The sequence below is a fragment of the Ciconia boyciana genome, chromosome 10, assembly GCF_034638445.1.
Source record: "Ciconia boyciana chromosome 10, ASM3463844v1, whole genome shotgun sequence".
In the NCBI taxonomy this organism is placed as follows: Eukaryota; Metazoa; Chordata; class Aves; order Ciconiiformes; family Ciconiidae; genus Ciconia; species Ciconia boyciana.
In genome coordinates this window covers 22,981,391-23,002,094 of record NC_132943.1, presented here as the reverse complement: position 1 = coordinate 23,002,094, position 20,704 = coordinate 22,981,391, and the positions used below count along the sequence as shown (strand labels likewise).

At 39.6% G+C, this 20,704-nt stretch overlaps 1 protein-coding gene across 11 annotated transcripts; it reads left to right on the top strand.

Moving 5' to 3' along the window:
* Positions 1 to 13: 13 nt before the first annotated feature.
* Positions 14 to 20,652, top strand: FASTKD1 (FAST kinase domains 1). Of its 11 annotated transcripts, none has more exons than XM_072875437.1 (17): positions 14 to 137; positions 947 to 1,051; positions 4,788 to 4,877; positions 5,833 to 6,334; positions 6,703 to 6,771; positions 7,754 to 7,879; positions 9,051 to 9,449; positions 10,622 to 10,732; positions 11,907 to 12,038; positions 13,043 to 13,529; positions 14,315 to 14,429; positions 15,723 to 15,851; positions 16,587 to 16,718; positions 17,786 to 17,899; positions 18,202 to 18,343; positions 19,359 to 19,473; positions 20,499 to 20,652. In XM_072875437.1, the coding sequence occupies exons 4-17, from the start codon at positions 6,000 to 6,002 to the stop codon at positions 20,586 to 20,588; spliced, it is 2,496 nt and encodes an 831-aa protein (XP_072731538.1). In that variant the 5' UTR covers positions 14 to 137; positions 947 to 1,051; positions 4,788 to 4,877; positions 5,833 to 5,999; the 3' UTR covers positions 20,589 to 20,652. The 11 variants fall into 11 exon arrangements, with proteins under 11 accessions (XP_072731538.1, XP_072731540.1, XP_072731543.1 ...); XM_072875439.1 differs by having other exon boundaries at positions 4,788 to 4,882; XM_072875442.1 differs by lacking the exons at positions 14 to 137; positions 947 to 1,051 and adding an exon at positions 2,232 to 2,391 and having other exon boundaries at positions 5,833 to 5,985; positions 6,271 to 6,334.
* The last annotated feature ends 52 nt before the right edge of the window (positions 20,653 to 20,704 follow it).

Sequence of the window (20,704 nt, the reverse complement as noted above, 5' to 3'; positions counted from 1 at the left end):
GGCCTGCCGGGGCGGCTGCCGCCGCTCGTCCCGCCGCCGGCCGCGGCCGCCTGGCCCCGCCGCCTGAGGCGAGGCTGGGCGCAGCGCGGGAAGGCGCCGGTGTCGCTGGAGCGGCAGGAGGCCTCTGCCTTGCGTCTGTAGGTACACGAGTGCTTTCCAACCACACGTGTCCGGGGCTAGTGCTGGCCTTCCCTGCTGGCGGGACGCTGATGGGTGGCTCAGCGAAGAGCCCGGAAAATGGCCAAGGGATTGGTAAATAAAACGTCCAAAACGGTACTGGAAGGGCTTAGGGCTACTCCAGCAGTACCTGGCACACGTCGTTAGGGGTTGTAAAGAACTAAAACAGGAATTTAGACCAACTGTGTGCAAAAAAAGTTCCTGATAATCCCATCCCATATGTCTGTATTGCCATTCAAAGCTAATTTCAATTTATCTTAAAAATAGGGACATGAAAGTTTATGACAATGCATAAAGCTGTGAGCATCTTCAAAATTAACTAAGACTTACACAGAAGTACATACCTCCTTTGAAGGGTTTTAATTCAGACCAGTGGGTATTGGGGTTAGTAATCATACATAACAGGAGGTAATGGAAGTCCTGTGACTGGCTGTTGAGAAGTCTGTTGAAAGCAGGAAAACAAATTTTCTCCTTCTGAATTTCTGGAAAAAAAACTAAAAATTGAGAAATTGACCCCTGTGAGTTCTGAAATCCTGAAGAAGCTGGTGACTGGACTTCTGTTCAGTAAATCAATACTGGCTTCAGTACAGCATGCTTTGATAAATCTTGTTTTCTTCCCCTATGTGTCCAACTTAAAATTTAAGGTAATTTTATCTATCTTTTTTGTTTTAGGCATTATTAATTAATTTAATCCAAATGTACTTGACAAGTCAAAACTAAAAAACTTTATACTTTCATCTTGTAAATGTAAAATCCATATGATTTGCAGAAGTCCCCTGCATATGAACGTGGAATAGTTTTTCTCTAAAGTGGGAGATCAGATGCCTTGGAGTTCTTATGTGAGTTTGCACAAGGCCTGAGATTCTTGAAAGAGGTAAGTGCCACCCTTTGAGATCACCTGACAGGGTTTGGGTCTCACTCTGTTACTTGCATGCCTGTGTAGACTGTAACTAAGGCAATCTGGATTTGCTAGCAGAAAGGTACAGGAGCTGTTCCAGTTACAAATTTTACAGTTTAAAAAATGATTACAAATCCAGTTAAAAATTTTACGTGCTGTTTTTCTAAAACACTACAGACCTATAATAAATAAAATAGGGGCTATTTTATTAGTTTGGGTGAGTTCTATGTTCATAAGCATCCAATATATGAGGTACACATACGATCAACCACAGACAAAAAGTAAAAGATCCAGACCTTTGATAGACAGCTGCAAAAGAGAGAGAAGGTCCAGAAAGATGACCTGGAGTATATGTATACAACATAAGATACATGTTGCAACATATGTTAGATTTGTGTTTCAGAACTCATACTTTTTTTTTTTTGCAAAGCATAAAAAAATCATAATGTAAAATAAAGTAACGTTAATTCCGGTACAGTGAAGCCAAACTCTTGAACTTCACCCTTCCTGAACTTCAGTCCCCTTGTGATTTTTCTAGGCAGGGAAGACATTTTTTCCCCTCAGAATGTGTTATATAAACTTTTCTTTTATTAATATGACCTCAACAATCAAGGTGACCTTGGAACTTTTTTATTATTATTTTTTATTTCCTTTGGAGGGTCTAACTGGCTGGACTTTCCCCTTTCTCCCTACATTTCCTGACATCTCAGCTCATGGGAAATGCTCTGTCTTGGGGCATACGCACAGTGAATAACAGTGCAGAGGCACATGGAGTACTGAGGCTAAACCACGCGCTTGTGTTGAGTGAGCAGTATCCATCTGTGGCTTGAATGCAGGAAGGGTCTTGTGAAAAAGTAAGCTAAGGACTTCTCAGGTTGTGTTCTGCGGGCACAGGGAGGCTTCAAAAGTTGCGCAGGCGACAGCGATTCCTTTGTCTTATTTAACCTAGTTGGGTGCTGGACTTTGCCGTTTCAATAGCCCTCGCTTAAGGCAGTGCTAGCAGACACCTCGCATCCCGCGCCCCGCCGGCACACACGCGTGGCCGAAAGCCGCGGCGGCGGCGGCGGCGGCCTGCTGGCAGCTGCGCCGTGCCCGCCGCCCGCCCCGCAGGGCAGCCCAGCCCAGCCCAGCCCAGCCCAGCCCGCCCCGCCCCGCCTCGGCGCCCGCTCCGCCGCCGCCCCTCCGCAGGCGCGCAGGGAGCCGCGGGCCGTCCTTCGGAGGCCGCCGCCACCTCTCCGCCAGGCGTGAGGAGAGGGCGGGCTCGGGCACGGCCCGGGCAGTGCTGTCCTCCTGCTGTACTCCGGCGGCGGCTGCTGGTACGGGCGGGCGGTATGGGGCCGCGACTCGGGACCTTTCCCGCGGGTTGGAGGGCAGGCTGGGCCGCGGCGGAGCGAGGCGGTTCCGGGGGGCCGGGCCCGGAGCTTCCTCCCGCCAAGCATGGCAGTGCCCTCTTCCTCCCAGAGCGTACGCGCTTAATGCAGCCACCGTTGAGCTAAACGTGGCCGGGGGAGCGGCGGGCGGTGGCGGGAAACGAGCCTAACGCTGCGGCTTGCCCCCCTGCGTGCGGGTGGGGGGCAGCGGGGCCCTGGTCGCCCCCTCCCCGCCCGCCGCCGCCTTGAGGCCTGTGTGGCGGCTCAGCCCTTTCCCCCGCTCCTTCTGAAGCTCTTCTGGGTCAAAATCTCCCCGCGGGAAAGGAGGAGGCGACTCGCGGGTGGGAGCAGGCGGGCTTTGCGCGGGTGACCCGGCAGCAGCGCGGCACGGAGGCAGCCCCGGCGGTGTGGGGCAGGGCAAAGGCAGGACACGAGGTAGGCTGCTGCTGGTACCCGTGTGACAGGAGTGTTGTACTGCCCACGGCATGGCTCACGAAAACCGAGGTAACTCTGGCAGACAGGTGAAAAACACCCTATACCGCACAAGCAGCTCTCTTAACACTTAGTTACTTAAATATTTAATAATTTTTATACTTAGGGAGTGGCAAGTGTCCACATTTTCTCCTTTGTGGAAGACTTCCTGGCTCACTGTAGTTTGTAATACAGCCTTGAAAATGCTTATTGTGTTTCAACTGATAGGAAATTATTTTAAAGAATTTCTTGTCCTTTTAGTGTATATTTTGCATGGTAAGTAGAACACTTCAGAAATAGTTCTTTAAGTAGATACGAATTTCCTGTTTTTAATCTATGTGTTTATAAGTTTCAAAACATCCAACATTTCCTATTGATTTCCTTTTTATAAGATATTAGAATTAATTGCAACTTAAAAATGCATCCAAGTTTGTGGTAAATCACTTGCATCTGCTAAATACCTTCAAGAAACAGAAATATTTGGAAAGTTCCTGCAGACTGTTTTAGATAGAGGTCCTGGTTCCCAGTCATTAGGATAGGGCATGCAAGGTCCACTGCAGCACGAGAAGGGGAAATTATGTGTTACCTGGGTTTACATGGAAATTATTTGAGCATGAAGTTTTTGTATTCTCTTCAGGTATCTACTTCATCCTGTCTTCTGGTAGCTTAGCTTGCCGATACTGTAGGGAGTAAATGTGAATTGATATTGTAACTATTTTTTTCCATCTGATGGACATATGAAAATAGAAGCAAGGCAAAAATACACTAATAAAAAGCCTTTGCTTAATGTTGTATAATACAGTACATGAAATCTTAAAATCAAGTTTAAATATATCAGTATTCTCTTAGAGGTATTTGATGCTGTCTTAGTTCTCTAAAACAGGATTAAGAAAAAAATCCTCTTTATTTGCAGCTAGGACTCCGGACATGGTCGTATAAAAAGGTTAAAAATTTGTGCTAGTTTTTAAGCTGTGCTTTACTATCATGTCATTAGAGGGGAAATGCTTTTTTTCTCTCTTTAAACTAGGTAGTTTGTATAGTTCAGAAATTCTGATAACTCTGTATTGTGGCTTCTGCTTAGAAGCTGTTGGTGGAACAGTCAATCACTTCCGCTTTTGATTGTTGTCACTGTATCTGATTTGCTTCATCTACATGCATCTACATGGCAAAAGGGAACAGAAAAACTTTTTAATGAACTGGAAAATCTGTGGGGTAAAAAAATTGTCAAATGGTATGGTAAATGTGGTTAATTTAGTACTTGAGACTTTGTGGAAGATTACTAGATTGTGATTTAACAGTGGCTTGACCAACCTTTGATCTGTATTTTAGCTTATTTAATACACATAAAATCTCATGAGAAGTCCCAGCTACTTCTAAAAGCACGTGGCTGCGTACTAAGAGGGAAAAGCCAAAAATACTTTTTATGGAGATTACATGGAATAAATAATATCACACAACTTTTCTCAGTGATAAAGTGGAATAAATTCTTTGCAAAGACAACTATCGTATGGAACAAATAGAAACAATAAAAGCAATCTCTGAAAAGGAACTATAAAGCAAATCATTATTATAAAAAGGTACTTAATACATAATATCTGGAAAAATTGTACGTTTTATTTTTGTATGCTTTCATTTAGCATAGGGAAGAAAACGTATTACAACAGATCATAAATTAAAATGACTTCATTTTAGCTTTCCTTGTATCTGCCCCAGTGTCAGCGACAGCAGTGTAGTGCAGTATGTCATATGACTTTTTATTCTCTGAAGCTGATTGTGTGGACAACAAAAGAAATCCAGCTATATCCAATTTTGTGGAATGACTTCAGTACCTTACATAGACTGCTCAAATAAGAAGGTTTTTTCTTTCTCAGTAGACCTAGTGTGTGCTGCTGCCATCGCCTTGATAATGTTACATTGATGGAATCATGCCTACAGTTGAAGAACATTCAAGTTGGCTGAAGGTATGGTACGTTGATAATTTTTGTTGTTACTGATTATATCTTCTAAAGCAAGACTTCTATAGACTTTTCCATGATATCTGAGTTAAGGGAATTTGATGGGTCTTTTTTGGTGTACCACAATATTTACTACCAGTGGTTTGTGTTCTGCAGCTTGGAACCAATTTTATAGGCTGTAGAATACAGAGTTGTTAGTACTGTGTACAAATGGGGGGATATATTAAGAAAACAAATGAATACTTACCAAATTTCAATAGACAAGTCTGTAGCTTCCACTATAATTTGGGGAATAGGTTGCTTTTCTTTTGTGCAGTGGGTGATTCCAGCTGATGTGTTGTGACTGATCGATATCCTATATTACAAACGTGGTCACCCTTCCTGACTAGAAGCCATATACCAAGATCTTAATGGGTTTACAAGACGTAGACCACATACTAAAGAGAGCAGAGTGGAAAGGAAACTCTGGGAGAGGCTCATAGACAGGGTACAGTAGATATCACTATGGGATGGATGCGCATATAGAGCCAGAGGAATCCAGTGATGCCAGCTCAGGAGCTCTTGCCATCTCACTTCCTTTTAGCACCAATAGTTGTATTTTCTGGCAGTTCCCAGACCCCGGTTTGGGATTATGGAGCGGCCTAGTGAGAGCAAGCCTCACTTGACTTAGTTATGCAGTGCCTGCACGTTAAGAAGCTCAGCTTTGCCTTCTCAGTAGTAGCATGATAGCACATGTCCCTTTTAAAGGCAGGTTTCTAAATTTGAAAACTTACCAAGTGGACTAACTTTTCTTAGTGCTTGTGAGCATGTCAGTGTTCACTGTTCGGAGCTTCTCTGAGAAGAACCCAGGCTGTAGGTTCTTCTCAAGCTTACCTTACTCAGAACATTAAAAGGTAGAGACATTGATTTTTGGCTAGTAGTTATGACTGTACTTAACTGCTTTAATTCTGTCTCATTACAGATACCTCAGAATTGAATTCTTCTTAAGACAGTGACCATACAGGATGAAAGAAAAATGATCTGTTTTTCAAATACTTGAGTTTGTTCTTTGTAACAACGTGGTTTACTGTGAAAAGTGAAAGAAGAATCTTTCTGGACACTTTAAAGATAGCTGGTAGGCAGAGCAAAATGCTTTGTTTGAGGCAGGCTTGCTTGTTTATGCTGAGACGTTACCAAGCTCGGACTCTGAGTAGTGATCTGCTTTTGAGCCAGATAAATAGCTGCACCCATGAAGATGAAGTGTTCAGCCTTGTTGGAAGGAACAAGGCCAGGCTTTCTGAAAAACACGTGGGAATTGCATTGAATGTGCTGTGGCAATTGCAAAAGAAGAGGCCGCTTCTCTTAAGGACTAGTGACTATGTAAGAAATCACGCCCAGTTTCTTACTCTTTGCATTTTAGCAGAAAACAAGGTGGAACACATGGAAGATGAGGCCATAGTGGACACCCTGTATAGTATTCTGAGGTAAGCAGCATTATGTTGAATTCTGCATCTATACATTTTGTATTCGGTAATAAAAAGAGATGGAATTTTGACTACAAAGCCATCATATAAGGAGATTGGGAGACTGCCCTGTCCCAGCTTCCATGATCTGACTGTTTGACACAGACAACTTAGCGTCCTGTGCCTCAGTTTTTGAGATGCAGGCAGAACTGATCTGTTTTGCACTCCCAGTAGATGGAGTTATGATTATTAATGCACAAATGTTTATAATGTGTTTGAATGGAGGGAGTGATAGAAAAGTAAAACATGATAAATAATGAAAAGACATATGTCTTATTTCTTTACAACTTTTGAAGCAAACGTCAAACTATTATGTCTTTCTTCTGAAGGCTCAATGTTGAAGATCATGATTCTCTAGCAGAAGTGCTTGTTACAGAAGCATGGAAAAGATTAGAAAGGCAAGTACTGTGCCACTATGCTTTGTGAAAGGTATAAGTTGCAAGCATGGTTTGCTTCATGTGAGGCTATGCAGAGTTGTCAAAGAGTATTTACAAGATGTTTTAAACATTATGTGAGTATTTTAAATGACAATTGTATTTTTGAAGGTTTTGGAAATTATTTTACACATATGGAGGCTTTGAGTATTGATGGACTTTGGTACACAAATGCTTGAGAGATTCAGATACTGCAACAACAGGGACCGACACTTAAGATTTTGAAATATATTGTCTGTGTAGGTTTATGTATTTGAAGTAAATTGCAGGTTTTAATATTTACAGTTTTATCTTAGAGCTTGCTGTCCAGCTCTTAAATGGTTGTTGTAATGCTGCTTATCTAATTTTAGTAAAAACCTTTTGTATCAAAACATCAACATTTGCCCTTTGTGCAGTTTTTTTTGGGTTTTTGTTGGGTTGTTTTGATTTTTTTTTTTTTAAATATTGTAATTTTCATTCTTTAATCTCAGGTTAATGGCAGAAGCTAGTGTTAGTCTTGGCACCAGCATCACAGAATTGCCTCTCCCAGCTTAACAGCTAGGGCATCTTGACAATTAAATAAATTCAATGTACCTTGAACACAAAATGGCATTTAGGTATTAAATTGCTCACATTCATTTTAGCTATTTCACATAATTGCTCGAGAATGTAATCTTTATAGATTTCTTACACTGATCTGGTTAAATGAAGAACTTCTAATTTTTGTAGAGCTCCGTATGCACAACATGCTTTAATAAAAAAAAAAAACAACCTAGGTGTTTTGGCTAAGTCCAAGGTATCACTATAGGGGACCAAATAGGAAATACTTGGATATTTTGTTTCCTTGTTTTGTAATTTGAATATAACGTTGTCTTTTATACAATTGTTGAAGTAGATTTTTGTCTTTGGTTATTCACTAGAAATAAAAGGTAAAGATTCTGTCTGTCTGTCTTTGATGTCTTGACAGGCTTAGTCTTCCAGCTCTGTCTAAATTTGCACTGTGTTTATACAAACAACGCAGACATTTCAGTCCCGTAATTGGCAAAGTAGCTCATATTGTGGACATGAAACTGGATTCTATACAGGATATAAGGTAAGTGCCAGAATGAAATTGAGTAGCAGGAGAAGTAATATGTCACAATTACTGGGCTGCCTTTGCTGCACGCTTTCCCTTTTTCTCAGCTGGAGGTTGCTTTTCTTCAGTTTGGGGTTTGTGGGAAAGAGGTGATTTGTATTAGTGCATTGGTTTTCATGGACAGGTTTGCTTAGGTGAATGCATTTTTCCAATGATGTTGCAAAGAATTTCTTTATAACCAATTTAAACAATTAAAACTAATGTTCTACTTACAGTGAAAAAACAGCAGATATTGCGTTATCCTGATTCTAAATTTCACATGGACTTTTTTGAGAATTTAGAGGCTATTGACTCACCAAAAGATGTTTTTCTTCCTTGAGATTGATCGTTTCTCTACTATGACATGGATTTAGCTTACTATTGTGAATAGCAATAAGGAGTCTTAAAGCAATGTTATTTTTATTTATCTTCAGAGCTTTTTTTTTTGGTCAAGTTGAATTAATCAATTCTCTTGCTAGCATGTCTAGTGCATTACCCTAATACTAAAATCAGTTAAAGCCTACCCCTAGTCAAAGAAGTCCAAGCTTCTTTTTCTTGCCTCTGTTCCCCCTGGGCCATTATAGCAAAGGCTGCTCTTCCCTTTTTCTGCTTTATACAGCACCAGCAGCCCCAACACTTATTTTTGCGGATGTGAGGAGCCTGCTTATGAAACTAATTGAATGGGACCGCATTTCTTTACAGAACTGATTCTCCCTGTGTTGATAAGTTTTATTCCCTTAGGAAGGGATTCTTTCCTTAGGAGTGACGATGACTCTCTTCCCCATTCTGTCACTTGAGAATTGTTTGGGTTTCTTTAGTTTCCATTAAACATTAAAGATCTTTTTGCAAATTTGAATCAGGCAAGTCAGGGTCTTGCCTTAGGCAAATGCTTTCATCACATACAACTTTGTAAGGGATGGTTGAAAAATCCCAATAGTTTCAGAAATTCACTGAGAGCAGAATTTTGACTTTAATAGGAGAAATGGTTTTTGCTCATGTTTTTTCTGCATTAGATTTAAAATTCCTTTTTATGCAGAAGTCGGCAACACCCTGACTAACGTTCCTTTCTTTGCATAGTTTATTTAAGAAATCTAAAATTTATTACTTACCATGTTCACTGTGTAAGTGTAAAATCTTTTGAATTTTTTAGGATCTTGTCGGTTTTGATGATCAGCATATCTGATGTTATCTCACAGAGTCTTCGAGATCGATTACTACACAAGGCTGAACAGCTCTTGGAAGAAAAGGATGAAGTCCACTTCAACTACGCCAAAAGAATACTACTGTTTCTTCAAAATGCTAAACTGAGATATCATCCATTGGTAGAAAAATGCAACAAGATTTTCCTTAAAAGTGCCTCCCAGCTTGATGTACACGCTATTAGTCTTATTTTTGGACTGTACGAGCAGCTGGGTTTTGACAATGCTGAATTCCGCTTGGTTGCTAAACAGCTGCTATCTGAAAGTATAGCTGATTATTATGATCCTGATACCTTTGCAAAATTATTTTTTACTCTTGGGCCTATGGCAGGATCCAAGGTAAGAGAAAGGTAAGTTTATTAACAATTTTGTCTTATTTATGATATATACATAGTCTTGCATAGAAATTAAAAATGTATCGATGTTTGGAGGAATTTCTGAGCCTATCCATGAGCTGAGCATTAGGTTTCCTAGTTGTAACTTTGTAGCAATTTATTATTTCATTATGGAAACACTGTCATAGCAGTTTGTTGCATACAAAGCTGGATCCAGTAATCAAGGGGTATGTGGATGCTATTATGCAAGGCCATCTTGTAGCTCTGTCTCTTCGACTACAGCCTGCCTTTCACAGTGGAAGGTAGTAAAAAACTTTCTGCCTTTCTCCTGAGAAATATATGCAGTGGTATGTGTTGCTTTTTCCTTTTTAAGACTGGCAGTAGCTGAAGCAGCCTGAGTCTTGTCCTATCCCAGTTTGCTGTACATCCTCTATATGAAAGGTTGTCAGCAGGGAACACTTTAGCATTTATTTGGCAATTAGAGCATAGTATTGTGTGGCAGATTTCCTCTGCCTGTTTTTCTTGTGCTACAAAATCCTATTTGGCAGTGGTATTAGTCATGGGTCTCTCAAAGTCTGCAGTTTTAGGCAGAATTTGCTGTATTAATTACAATTAGTCACATTTTCAGACTTTTCTTCATGAACATTTGGCTCTGTTCTGGAAGCGAAATGGAGATCTGGATATACTGCAAGCCTGTGTTGGTTTTGCCATAGCTGACTTAGTTCCAAAAGCTTTTCTTAGATTTTTTTAACAATTTACTTTATTTCTGGTAAAAATCAGTGTGAGGCAGAAAAAGTCATTGGCTTTATTTGCCCCAGAACCAGTTCAACTCATGTTTGATTCTGTTATCTGTAACTTGCTGATAGATGGCGAATTGTTTAGTGTCTTAGAGTACCTTTCCTACTTCTTGTCTACTTTCAGAATTGTTGGACTTGCTGGTTTCTAGTGTTAGAGCAATATGTACTGATTTAACACACTCACATCTCTTTATCTGTGCCATGCAGATCAACTGTTTAGAAGAAGGGTCTACAGAACAAAGGTCTCTAGTTTGGGGGAATTTGTTTTCCTGTATTTCCTGAAGTAGTCTATTGGTTCTTTCCTTCCTAGACAAAGAAAATGGCTGCAATATTTGCTGGAGACTTTTAACTGTTTTACTTTGGAAAATACATCTTTTCTTTTCCTCTTAGGTTGCTAGTAACTGCCGTGCGCATGGCAGAAGAATTTAGCAGTTATCAAGTATTGGCAATACTGAAGACGATGCAGAAGATGAAATGCAGAAATTCTCATCTACTCAAAAAGTAATTTTTTTGATACTGCTAAGAAGTTGCATTGTCTAGGTAAACTACTTCCATTTAGTATGGAAAACTATATAATATCTAGTAAATTGGGAGTGGAAAGTGTGTCACTTGCACACAAATGCATATACACTATATCTAATTAGCTATTACAGATTTTAGAATATCACAGCTTGACCCAGAAGTAATTGAGGCAATTTAGGAATTTCATAGAAAGGCATTTCAACCTTACCAAGTTAATGTAATATAATTTTTGGTTTATTTACAAATATGTAATCCTATTTGAGTAAACTTAGCCTCTAACAATTACTGTAAACTGGTGAGACAAATGAGAATATACTAAGTTGCAGAGAATGTGTCCTATCTAGGAGATCCTGTTACTAACGTGAATTGTTTCTTCAAAAGTTATTGTGCCCTACTTTTGTGTAAGTCATGTGTCTTTAAGAACCTGGGCCATATTTTCTGCAGTTGTAAACTGAACATTGTTTATAGGAAGACATAATGTCTTTCATACAGTGAAGGGGAAAGCAGTTGAGGTTTTGGGCACAGAAGATGTAGCATCAGATATGTCACAGATGCAGCAGAGTTAAATGCAGGTTGTGAGCAATAACTGGATTGAATGTAGTTGTATGAACCAAATAGATCCTTGGAAGAAAAAGGACAAGTAGTACTGCGGAGCAGAGTGGTATTAAAGGGAAGACAGGTGAATTCATGCTTTTTCTTCTTGAATCTCACTGTCTAAAGAAGGTCTTAAGGTGTTATCTTTCCCTACAAATTAGTCCCCTCTTGCAGCTTTAGACCAACATAGCCGTAGCAACCACTATTGTATTGTAAGTGAGTACAGTGGTGCTGAAGCTGGTGATGCTGTTCTAGTTTATCCCATTCTTGGTCCACTCTAAATATAACTGACTGTAAAATCTGCAACAGAAATTATTAGAGTGAAGTAGCTGTTCTGCTGTCATGAGGGCTCTAATTTTGCAATTCACTAAGTGGAGAGAGGCTGCTGTGTCTTAGTGGAACACTGTCAAAACTGGGGTGGAGAGGAGCGTAGGTGTGTGCAACCCTCCACCTAGGTACTGTGCACCATGGGGCACCCCTTCTTCATGTGGGATGTTGGGTTTTGCAATATCTTCTGTATTAGCATAATACCATGTCACCTTTTCCTCTTTGTATTCAGAATGGCTTCTATTCTGCACAAACACTTGGATAGCTATCATGTATTACAGTTGGTAAAGTTAACGCAGTACTTGGTGGTGTTGCGTTGCCACAATCTGGAGCTGTTTGCCAAACTAAAAATGTTATTATTTGGGTAAGTGTGTATTCTTGGAAATGTAGCTATTTAAGTGTTGAACAGTTGTCTACTTAATATTTCAAATAACAAGCTAAGATGTTAAATTGTTTTGTTTCCATAAAATATGAAGAAGTAACAAACTGTTAAAAGTATTCGATTCTCTTAAACACATAAATCAGAGGATAGGAAGTGGATATTGTCTTGACTGTAGACCCAATGGTATCTGCTAATAGATACGTTATCTTTTAAAAGTAGATTTTTTTGCCCCTTGGCCGTTGCAATACAATGACATTGAATAAGAAATTTTGATTGGTACTTTATAGGAAGAGTAGGTATTAATGTTGTCTTTGATGTTTGGAGGAACAAGTAACGAATATGATACAGTAGGAATACCACGGTTGGGACAAGTGAAAGTGTGAAGCAGAAGTACTCTTCTTTTGATTGAAGAACTGTCTAGTTCATTCTCAGGCTTGTACAGTTGCAACACAGAAAGGGAAACCATTTCGGGAATTGCGGGAGAAGAGATCTGCCACTGTTGCTTCCATTGCTCAGCCTCTGTAGGAATGCAGTGCCTTGGTTGTACATGTTTTTTTGTGGATGATGCCTTCATGTTCCTCGGGCACCTCAGAACCTGGTGCTCCCCAGGGCAGAAATCACAGAAATTATCCAGGCCCAGAAACCCACAGACTCTGTTAACAAAGGTGGACCCTCTGCCCTTACTAAGGACTTCTGTTTTTATCAATAACACCTGAAGCCTCACCAGCTGACTGAGATGCTCCCCGTCTTCTTCCCTGTTTCAACTTTGAATAAATTAGAAGAAGAAGTTAATATCAATGAAAAAAGATGGTAGTCACTAACTGTGTGAATTTCTACAATGTTGTTAATATTCTACTTATTTTATATTTGATGTGCAGCTTTTGACTTTTAAAATAGAATTTTCATGCATGTAATGTATTTGGTTTTTTTAATATTTGCGCTTTGTCAGTACTGATGGTCTGTTTTTATTTCTGTCTCTCTTCCAGTTTTTTAAAATCTAGTGTCGTACCTGCTGATACTGCTGCAATAATTCGTGCTCTGGCCATGCTTCCTTCCTTTCAAGTGGAGGAAATAATTATAAACAAAGCAGCAGCAGTTCTGCCTCAATGCAGGCTCTATCATTTGAATTGCATTGCTACAGCTCTTGTCAAATGGAATCATTATGACCAGTTGCACTGGCAAAACAGTTCTGAGCTATGTGTAAAGCTTCTGCAAAAACTAAATGGCTGTGGATTTCAGAGGCTTCAGAAAGCCAACAACTTAAATCTTCTGTTGGAAGAACTTACACATGTGAATGGAGAGTGGTTTGAAGAAGTCCTCAGTGAGGAAACTATGGCAATGTGTCAACGCTTGATAGACCAAATAACATGGGCAAATGTATTACAGTTGTCTTTTTTTCTCATAAAAACAAACCACCATTGTCCTTCATTACTTGACAGAATAGCTTCTGTGACTGTTGAAAATATAGACAAGGTATTACAGTTTTTCTTTCTATCTACTGTGTAAGTTATTCAGTAAGAAAGGACAGGTGAGTAGTTAATGTGTTTCAGAGCACCATCCACAGTGTTTCTAAGAGTTTTCTTCAGTGTACCTGATTAGCTCATCTTTCTCTATCTTCACTCAAAGCTGTTTTGCTTCCATGTATATTATTTTGCATTTACTTCTCTTTAATTTTCCTTTCTTAATTTATTGTTTAGTCAGTCAGTGTTAGGTCAACCATAATCTTTTGCATTCAGCTTTACATTTGACCATCTTAAAGAATTTTTTTTGACCTCTTTACAAATAGTCACATCACACAGTGTATATTTTTACATTACTCATTCTTGTGGGGATTTCCCCAATAGCCTGTCTTTTTGGTCAAAATTACTGTGTTTTCTCGCTATCTCCCCCCCCCCCCCCCCCCCCCTTCTCAATCTGGTATTTATATAGATCTTTGATTTTGTTCTATGACGGTTTAGTTTATTTAAGAGCATTTAATGGGAAACCTTTTTAAAAGCTTCTTTAAGTATACAGAAACACTTGGATCACCTACATGAAATAGATTTTAAATTTTAGCCATAGCTGTAATTTTAATGATTTCTGCATTTTATTTTTTTAAATATTTTTCTCCAGGAAAAGTTGAGAAAAAAAAAAATTTAGAAAATAGCTCATCTAGTTTTAAATCTCCCAATCTTGAATGAATTATAAACCCCTTTTTTATTGTAAAGTAATATTAGGATATTTTGCAGCGACTTAATTTAGGATGTCTTTTTTTCCAGATCCACCCCTTTGAAATCTATTTTATTCTCTTCCTTTTCTCTGCTCTGAATTATGACCCTCCTGCCAATGAAGAGTTCTTTGAAAGTTGTATCCAACATGTTACTTCTAACTTGAGTAAGTGCATTAGACAAAGATATTGTGACACCTAAAAAATGAGTACCATTGGAAGAGATTATTTGTACTGAGTAAAAATGGGAATAGAATGGCTTTTTTTTTTTTAAGCAAAGAAAAAAGTGTGTCTGTGTGTTACTATTAATACTCTGCCTACTGGGGTTAAACCACGACAAAGATTCAATGTGTGCTTCTGTTGAGTTTTCTAGCTTCATTTCACCCTTTAAAAATTACTGTTGATAAGGTACTAGCAAAGCATTTTGATGTCGTGGTTTAACCCCAGCTGGCAACTAAGCCCCACGCAAGCCGCTCGCTCACTCCCCCCCCCCCCCCCCCCCCCACGGTGGGATGAGGGAGAGAATCGGAACAATAAAAGTGAGAAAACTCGTGGGCTGAGATACAGACAGTTTAATAGGTAAAGCAAAAGCTGCACACGCAAGCAAAGCAAACCAAGGAATTCATCCACTGCTTCCCATCGGCAGGCAGGTGTTCAGCCATCTCCAGGAAAGCAGGGCTCCATCACGTGTAATGGTTACTTTGGAAGACAAACGCCATCACTCTGAACATCCCCCCTTCCTTCTTCCCCAGCTTTATATACTGAGCACGACATCATATGGTATGGAATAGCCCTTTGGTCAGTTGGGGTCAGCTGTCCCAGCTGTGCCCACTCCCAGCTTCTTGTGCACCTGGCAGAGCATGGGAAGCTGTGAAAAGTCCTTGACTAGTGCAGCAACAACTAAAACATCTCTGTATTATCAACACTGTTTTCAGCACAAATCCAAAACACAGACCCATACTAGCTACTATAAAGAAAGTTAACTCTATCCTAGCCAGAACCAGCACACTTGAGCATAGTAAAAAGCAAGTGAAAATTCTGATTAATTCCCTGTCCTGTTATTGGATAGAATTGTTGTGGCATTCCCGAAGGAATCATCATTTGGGGACAGGATGCATTTTGTGATTCATCACAAAGAAATGGCTAAGTTGTAGAGGAAATGTGTAGAGCTTTTTGTTTGTTTGTTTTTTGATTGATTTCACAGCCTCACAGAACTGTGAAAATTTGTTGACTACTGAAATATTGTGCAGTTACCTTTTTTTAAGACTAACTAGTTTCCTCCTGCAAAGACCTTGCAGGAGTTACCTTATGTCTTGGTGCAGTTAGCAGAGGTAGTCCTTAATCTGCCTATATGTTCATTTAGTATGTTAAGAAAGAAACTTGGATGATTTGGGAGGACATTGCAAATCCTTTTGACTTTATGTCATGTGTTAATATGAATTTCTGTTTGGTTTTTAAAGGTTGTTTTGAAAGTCACCACTTGGTGCTGCTTGGTCATGTTTTGTCAGTGGCTGGGTATTTTCCTCCAGATCTGATAAAGAGGATATTTAATGTTTCTTTCCTAAGCAAACTGGATGCTCAACTTGAAGGTAATATCTAGCTCTCTGTTGAATTTGATTACATACCTATATATGAGTTGAGAAGTAGAATTACTCTTTAAACGATTCAGTTTTCTGGAAAGACCCCTCTATATAATCTAGTCATTATTTGAGTGCTAAAAGGGAAGGGATGAACAAAAATTTGTGCTTTGTTTTAAAAGTACAGCCTTGTATTGCAGATGAGAGAAGCTCACTTAAAACAAATTTTATAGTCAATTTATTGCACTCAGTATTTAATAATTCTTCAATTTCATCAGAAATAAAATTACCTGAGTGTGGTATTTATTACTAGAAATAGTCACAAAGCTCAAGAAATAATGTGGGATTCTTGTCTGCAAGAAATGACTCCCACCAGTCTCTTCTCTCTGAATAAGAGACTGAGTGTGTGTGTATTTGACTGTTTCCTTCCTCTCTACCTGTACATTGTTCACTACCAATGTACTGTTGCCATTTGCTTCAACCACTTCATTAAAAGATAAATGACAGAAGAGGGTTTAAATTGCTGCTTTCTTATGTCTCACTGTTGTTCTTAATATTGAACAAAACTGTTATTTTTCATTTTTCCTCGGGGATTTTGAGAACTTTTCTAAGATTCTGCAGCATGAACTTTATAAATGCCGTAGTATACAGATACTTGCATCTCTAGTAAAGAATTCAGAGGTGTTCATTTAGTTCAATGTGTTGGATTTTTCACATTTCAGTTCACACCTTTTTATTTTAACTCAGTCCTGCCCGATACCCTAAAGCAGAAGGTCCACTTGCGCCTCATGAAATTGAACAGAGCAGTCTGTCTGGAATGCCCGGAGTTTCATATCCCTTGGTTTCATGAGCGCTACTGCCAACGTGTCTTTTGTAACAGTAAGTAATTTAGGAGAGGAAAAGCTGCCCTTGTTACTAGCAATAGTCTGTTTTCAATAATCTGCTAGACACTTCTAAAACTGCCATGTTGACACTAGCACACAATAGAAGCTCAGAAATGCACACCCCGCTAACTGCTGAGGATGTGTTCTTGAAAAGTGCAACCACTTAGTCGTGCAACAGATAGCAAAGCAGTTTTCCCCATGAGAATTAATGTAATAGAGAAGGGGTATTTCTACATAAGAAATAAATACACAGAAACAGTGTATATGGCATGGAGCATGGAGAGGCAGGAAGAGGATCGTTAGGATTGTCTACTGGAGGAGGCAGGTCACCGATCCCTGCTTCACTTACAAGACTGAACATTTGACTTAAATTTTTCAAGGTGAGCATTTTTGCTGCCTCCTTTTGAACTCACTGCTGTCATCTTCCTCAGAAGAATCAAGATCCATCAATGATGAGAGGTGGAGATCAGGGATGAGAGGTGGAGAAGTAGGCTAGTGGTCAAGTGTAGCAGCTGAGATCTTTCAGAATAGCGATCAGTTCAGAAAATCCAGCTAATGCAAACTCACTATCTCCTCCACTGATTCTCATGGGGGAGATCTGCTTTGCTATCCATCAAACTCATCTTCAGTCTCTGCGATAAAGCAGCTGTTTAATGGAGCAAGGTATTAAACGATCTGCAACAGACAGAGAAGTGACAGATAGTGGGGTGTGCTTGTGATAGATGCAAAATAAGTAAGTACTTATTTAACTGTCTAAGCGCAATTGAAAGCAAACAAAATCCAACAGGTGAAACCTGAAACTAAAGTGTTTGTAGTATGTCAATGGGAAAAATCCTGGCATGGGAAGTCTGGACTTGAAGTTTGTGCTTAATAGGCACCTGCCACTTTCCACCCCGAAGATGATCACATGGTTTCTGAATTATGATGGAATAACACCAGGGATCTGTGGAAAAGCTTAAATTCAGTAGGCTGGCTGTCAAAAATTCAGTGTCACAAAATGCTATTTTCAAAACTTTGGCTGTGGAAGTTTTGATGGATGAATTCTTTATCTTGTCTTTGTAGGCAGTAGCCGAATAAATCCACTGCGACAGCATGTTCACAGAATGCTGATAGAGATCTTAGGAGGGAGCAATTATGCAAGAATATCTGTTCTCACACCATACTACTATGAAATAGGTGAGACGTTAGCCCTCTAAGGATTGTTATGGAGAACTCTGATATCACTATTATCACCAAGATTAGGAAGCCCCTGGGCATGTGGCCACAAGATACTGCAAAGAATAAATTTCTGTATAAAATACAGTTTCTAAAAAGTTCTGTGTAATATAAATAATGTTGGGTATCTCTAATTATGGTTGTCACTTAGTTTGTCTAGAAGTAAAAACACTAAGTAAAAACATAAAAAACACAGAAGTAAAACCAGATAAAATTCTTTCACTTTTTTGGTCAATAAACAGGTTGGTTGTGTTTTCTCACAGATTTTGAGTGCATTCTGGATGAAAATAGAAAGCCTCTTTCCTACATGGCTCAGAATATACCTTTGGATTATGTGGAGGGAATACACTTGAGACATGACATCAAGGATGAAGGGAGAAAGGCTCTGCCACCAGGAGCTCAGAGGTTAGTACATCGAATTCTTGCACATTAGCTCTTCCAAGCTTCCAAGTTTAGATCAAGTTTAGACCAGGTTTTTGATGCTTATGTCCTAAACAGTTGTTGCAACCCCTAAGCTATTTATTTTTCTGTTCCTAGGAAGCCTTCCTAGGTGTGGTGGGTTGACCCCAGCTGGCAACTAAGCGCCCACCCAGTTGCTCACTCACTCCCCTGGAGTGTGATGGGGGAGAGAATCTGGAGGGCAAAAGCAAGGGAAAAAAACCTCCTGGGCTGCAATTAAGACAGTTTAATAAGAGAAGAAAGAAGGAAAAAAAAATAAAAAAGGAAAAGAAAACAATTTATGCAAATGCAGTCACTCACCACCAGCAGACCAATGCCGGAGCAACAGCTACTTTGGAAAAACTCCCCCGCGTTTTATTGCTGAGCATGATGTTATATAGTGTGGAATATCGCTTTGGCCAGTTGAGGTTCCAGCTGTGTCCCCTCCTAACCTCTTGCCAATGCCAGCCTATACACTGTGGGTGCAGAGTGAGAAACAGAGAAGGCCTTGATGCTGTGCAAGCACTCTTCAACAATAGCCAAAATATTGGTGTGTTACCAACACTGTTTTGGTCACAGATCCAAAACACAGCACCATACGGGTGGCTATGAAGACCAGTAACTCCATCCCAGCCAGACCCAGTACACTAGGGCAGACAGGGCATTCTTGAAATGTGTTTCATGAGGTTGGAACAGTGTTTTCCTCCCACCTCTTCAAATGAAAGCCTTGAAAATGCTGGTTAGCTGTTTCTGCCATTTGAACAAAAACAGATGCAGGGAGGAAATGCTTTTTCTAAATCATGTAAAGTTCAAGTATCTCTAGAGAAATGAGTTTAAGGGAGTTGTTTAATTTTGTTTTTCTATGAATTGTCAGGTTTATATAGTAATAGTCTTGCTGCAGCTATCAATACTGAACTAGAAATACCACTTCTTGCTATTCAGGTAAGACCTGAAAGTAAATGCATATTTTTGTTGTTTGCAGAATTGCTTTGGAATTTCTTGATTCAAAAGCTTTTAGCAAAGATTCACATCACCTGAAAGGAGAACATGCAGTGAAAAAACGACACCTGGAAATCCTGGGGTACCGGGTAGTTCAGGTGAGCAGTCAGCAATATTTTTATGTCCTTTCTGAGTTGTATTGATAGTGCAGATCGATACATTTTCCTTGCAACACATTTAAAGATAGTTTTAATAGTTAAAAGCAACTACTAGGTGAGAGCAATTTTTGTATTTAGGGGGGAATTCCAAGTTGTTCTCAGGATGGTGTAAGGACTTCATAGAACTTGCACCTTCTCTGAAAGTGTCTGCAGCAAAACTGAAGTCAGAAGGTCTCAGTCTTACCTTACTGCAGGCAAACTAGCAATCTTGACATAGCCTGAGTAAAGGAGAAAAAGTGAAATGAGAGTTTCATTTCAATTCACCAAAGATTTCTACACTAGAAGAAGATTGAACGTACCCTCCATGAGTGACAGAGAGACAGTTACGGCAGCTGCAAGATGGGATACGGATGCTGTCTGTCTGCTGCAGTGATTGTGCTGTGACAGGGAAGACTAGTGGCCAGAGATAATTCACAGCCACCAGCATAGAAACATGTGGGTAATGGAGGCTCATGAATGCACATTGTCCTGTACATATAATTACTCACCGACTCTAATTTTATCTAGAATCCTTCTGTTAAGTTTGGTTTTGTTGTTTTTTTTTTTAAGAGGATAATCACCCTTTCTCATATTCCCCTTGCAGTAAATGTTATGCTACTGATACACCATTCCAATTTGATACATTAACATTACAAACTATAGTGACGTGGGATTTTTCTCTCTATTTGGGTTTCAAAAGGTGGGAGATGGTGTAATGGAGTTGTCATAGCCTGTATTGCGTGGGCATCTGCTTTACATCTCTGCAACTGTGCTGCTTTTTGGAAGCAACCTGACTGTACTTACACGAAGAAGAATCTTACATTGAGAAATTAATCTTTTCAGTATTAGAATAAGTCTAGCTTTTAGAAGGACACAGGTGATAAAATATCTTCAAGTGGAGAATAACAGATATCAGAGCGCCTTTTCTTTGCTCTATGTGGCTTATACCAATGTTAACACTCAGTTTGTGTGATTCTGTTCTACAGATTCCTCACTTCGAATGGAATTCTATGGTTCTGTCAACAAAAGGTGAACAGCTAGAATATCTGAGAAAGCATCTATATGGAATACAGTGATGTCAGATGTGCAGTCAGAAGTACTTTTTATACAAACACTTTATGTACCATTAAACTTCTTGTAATCCTGGAATACTTGTTTCAGAACTCTCTTTATCTGTGAGTCAGCTGGACCA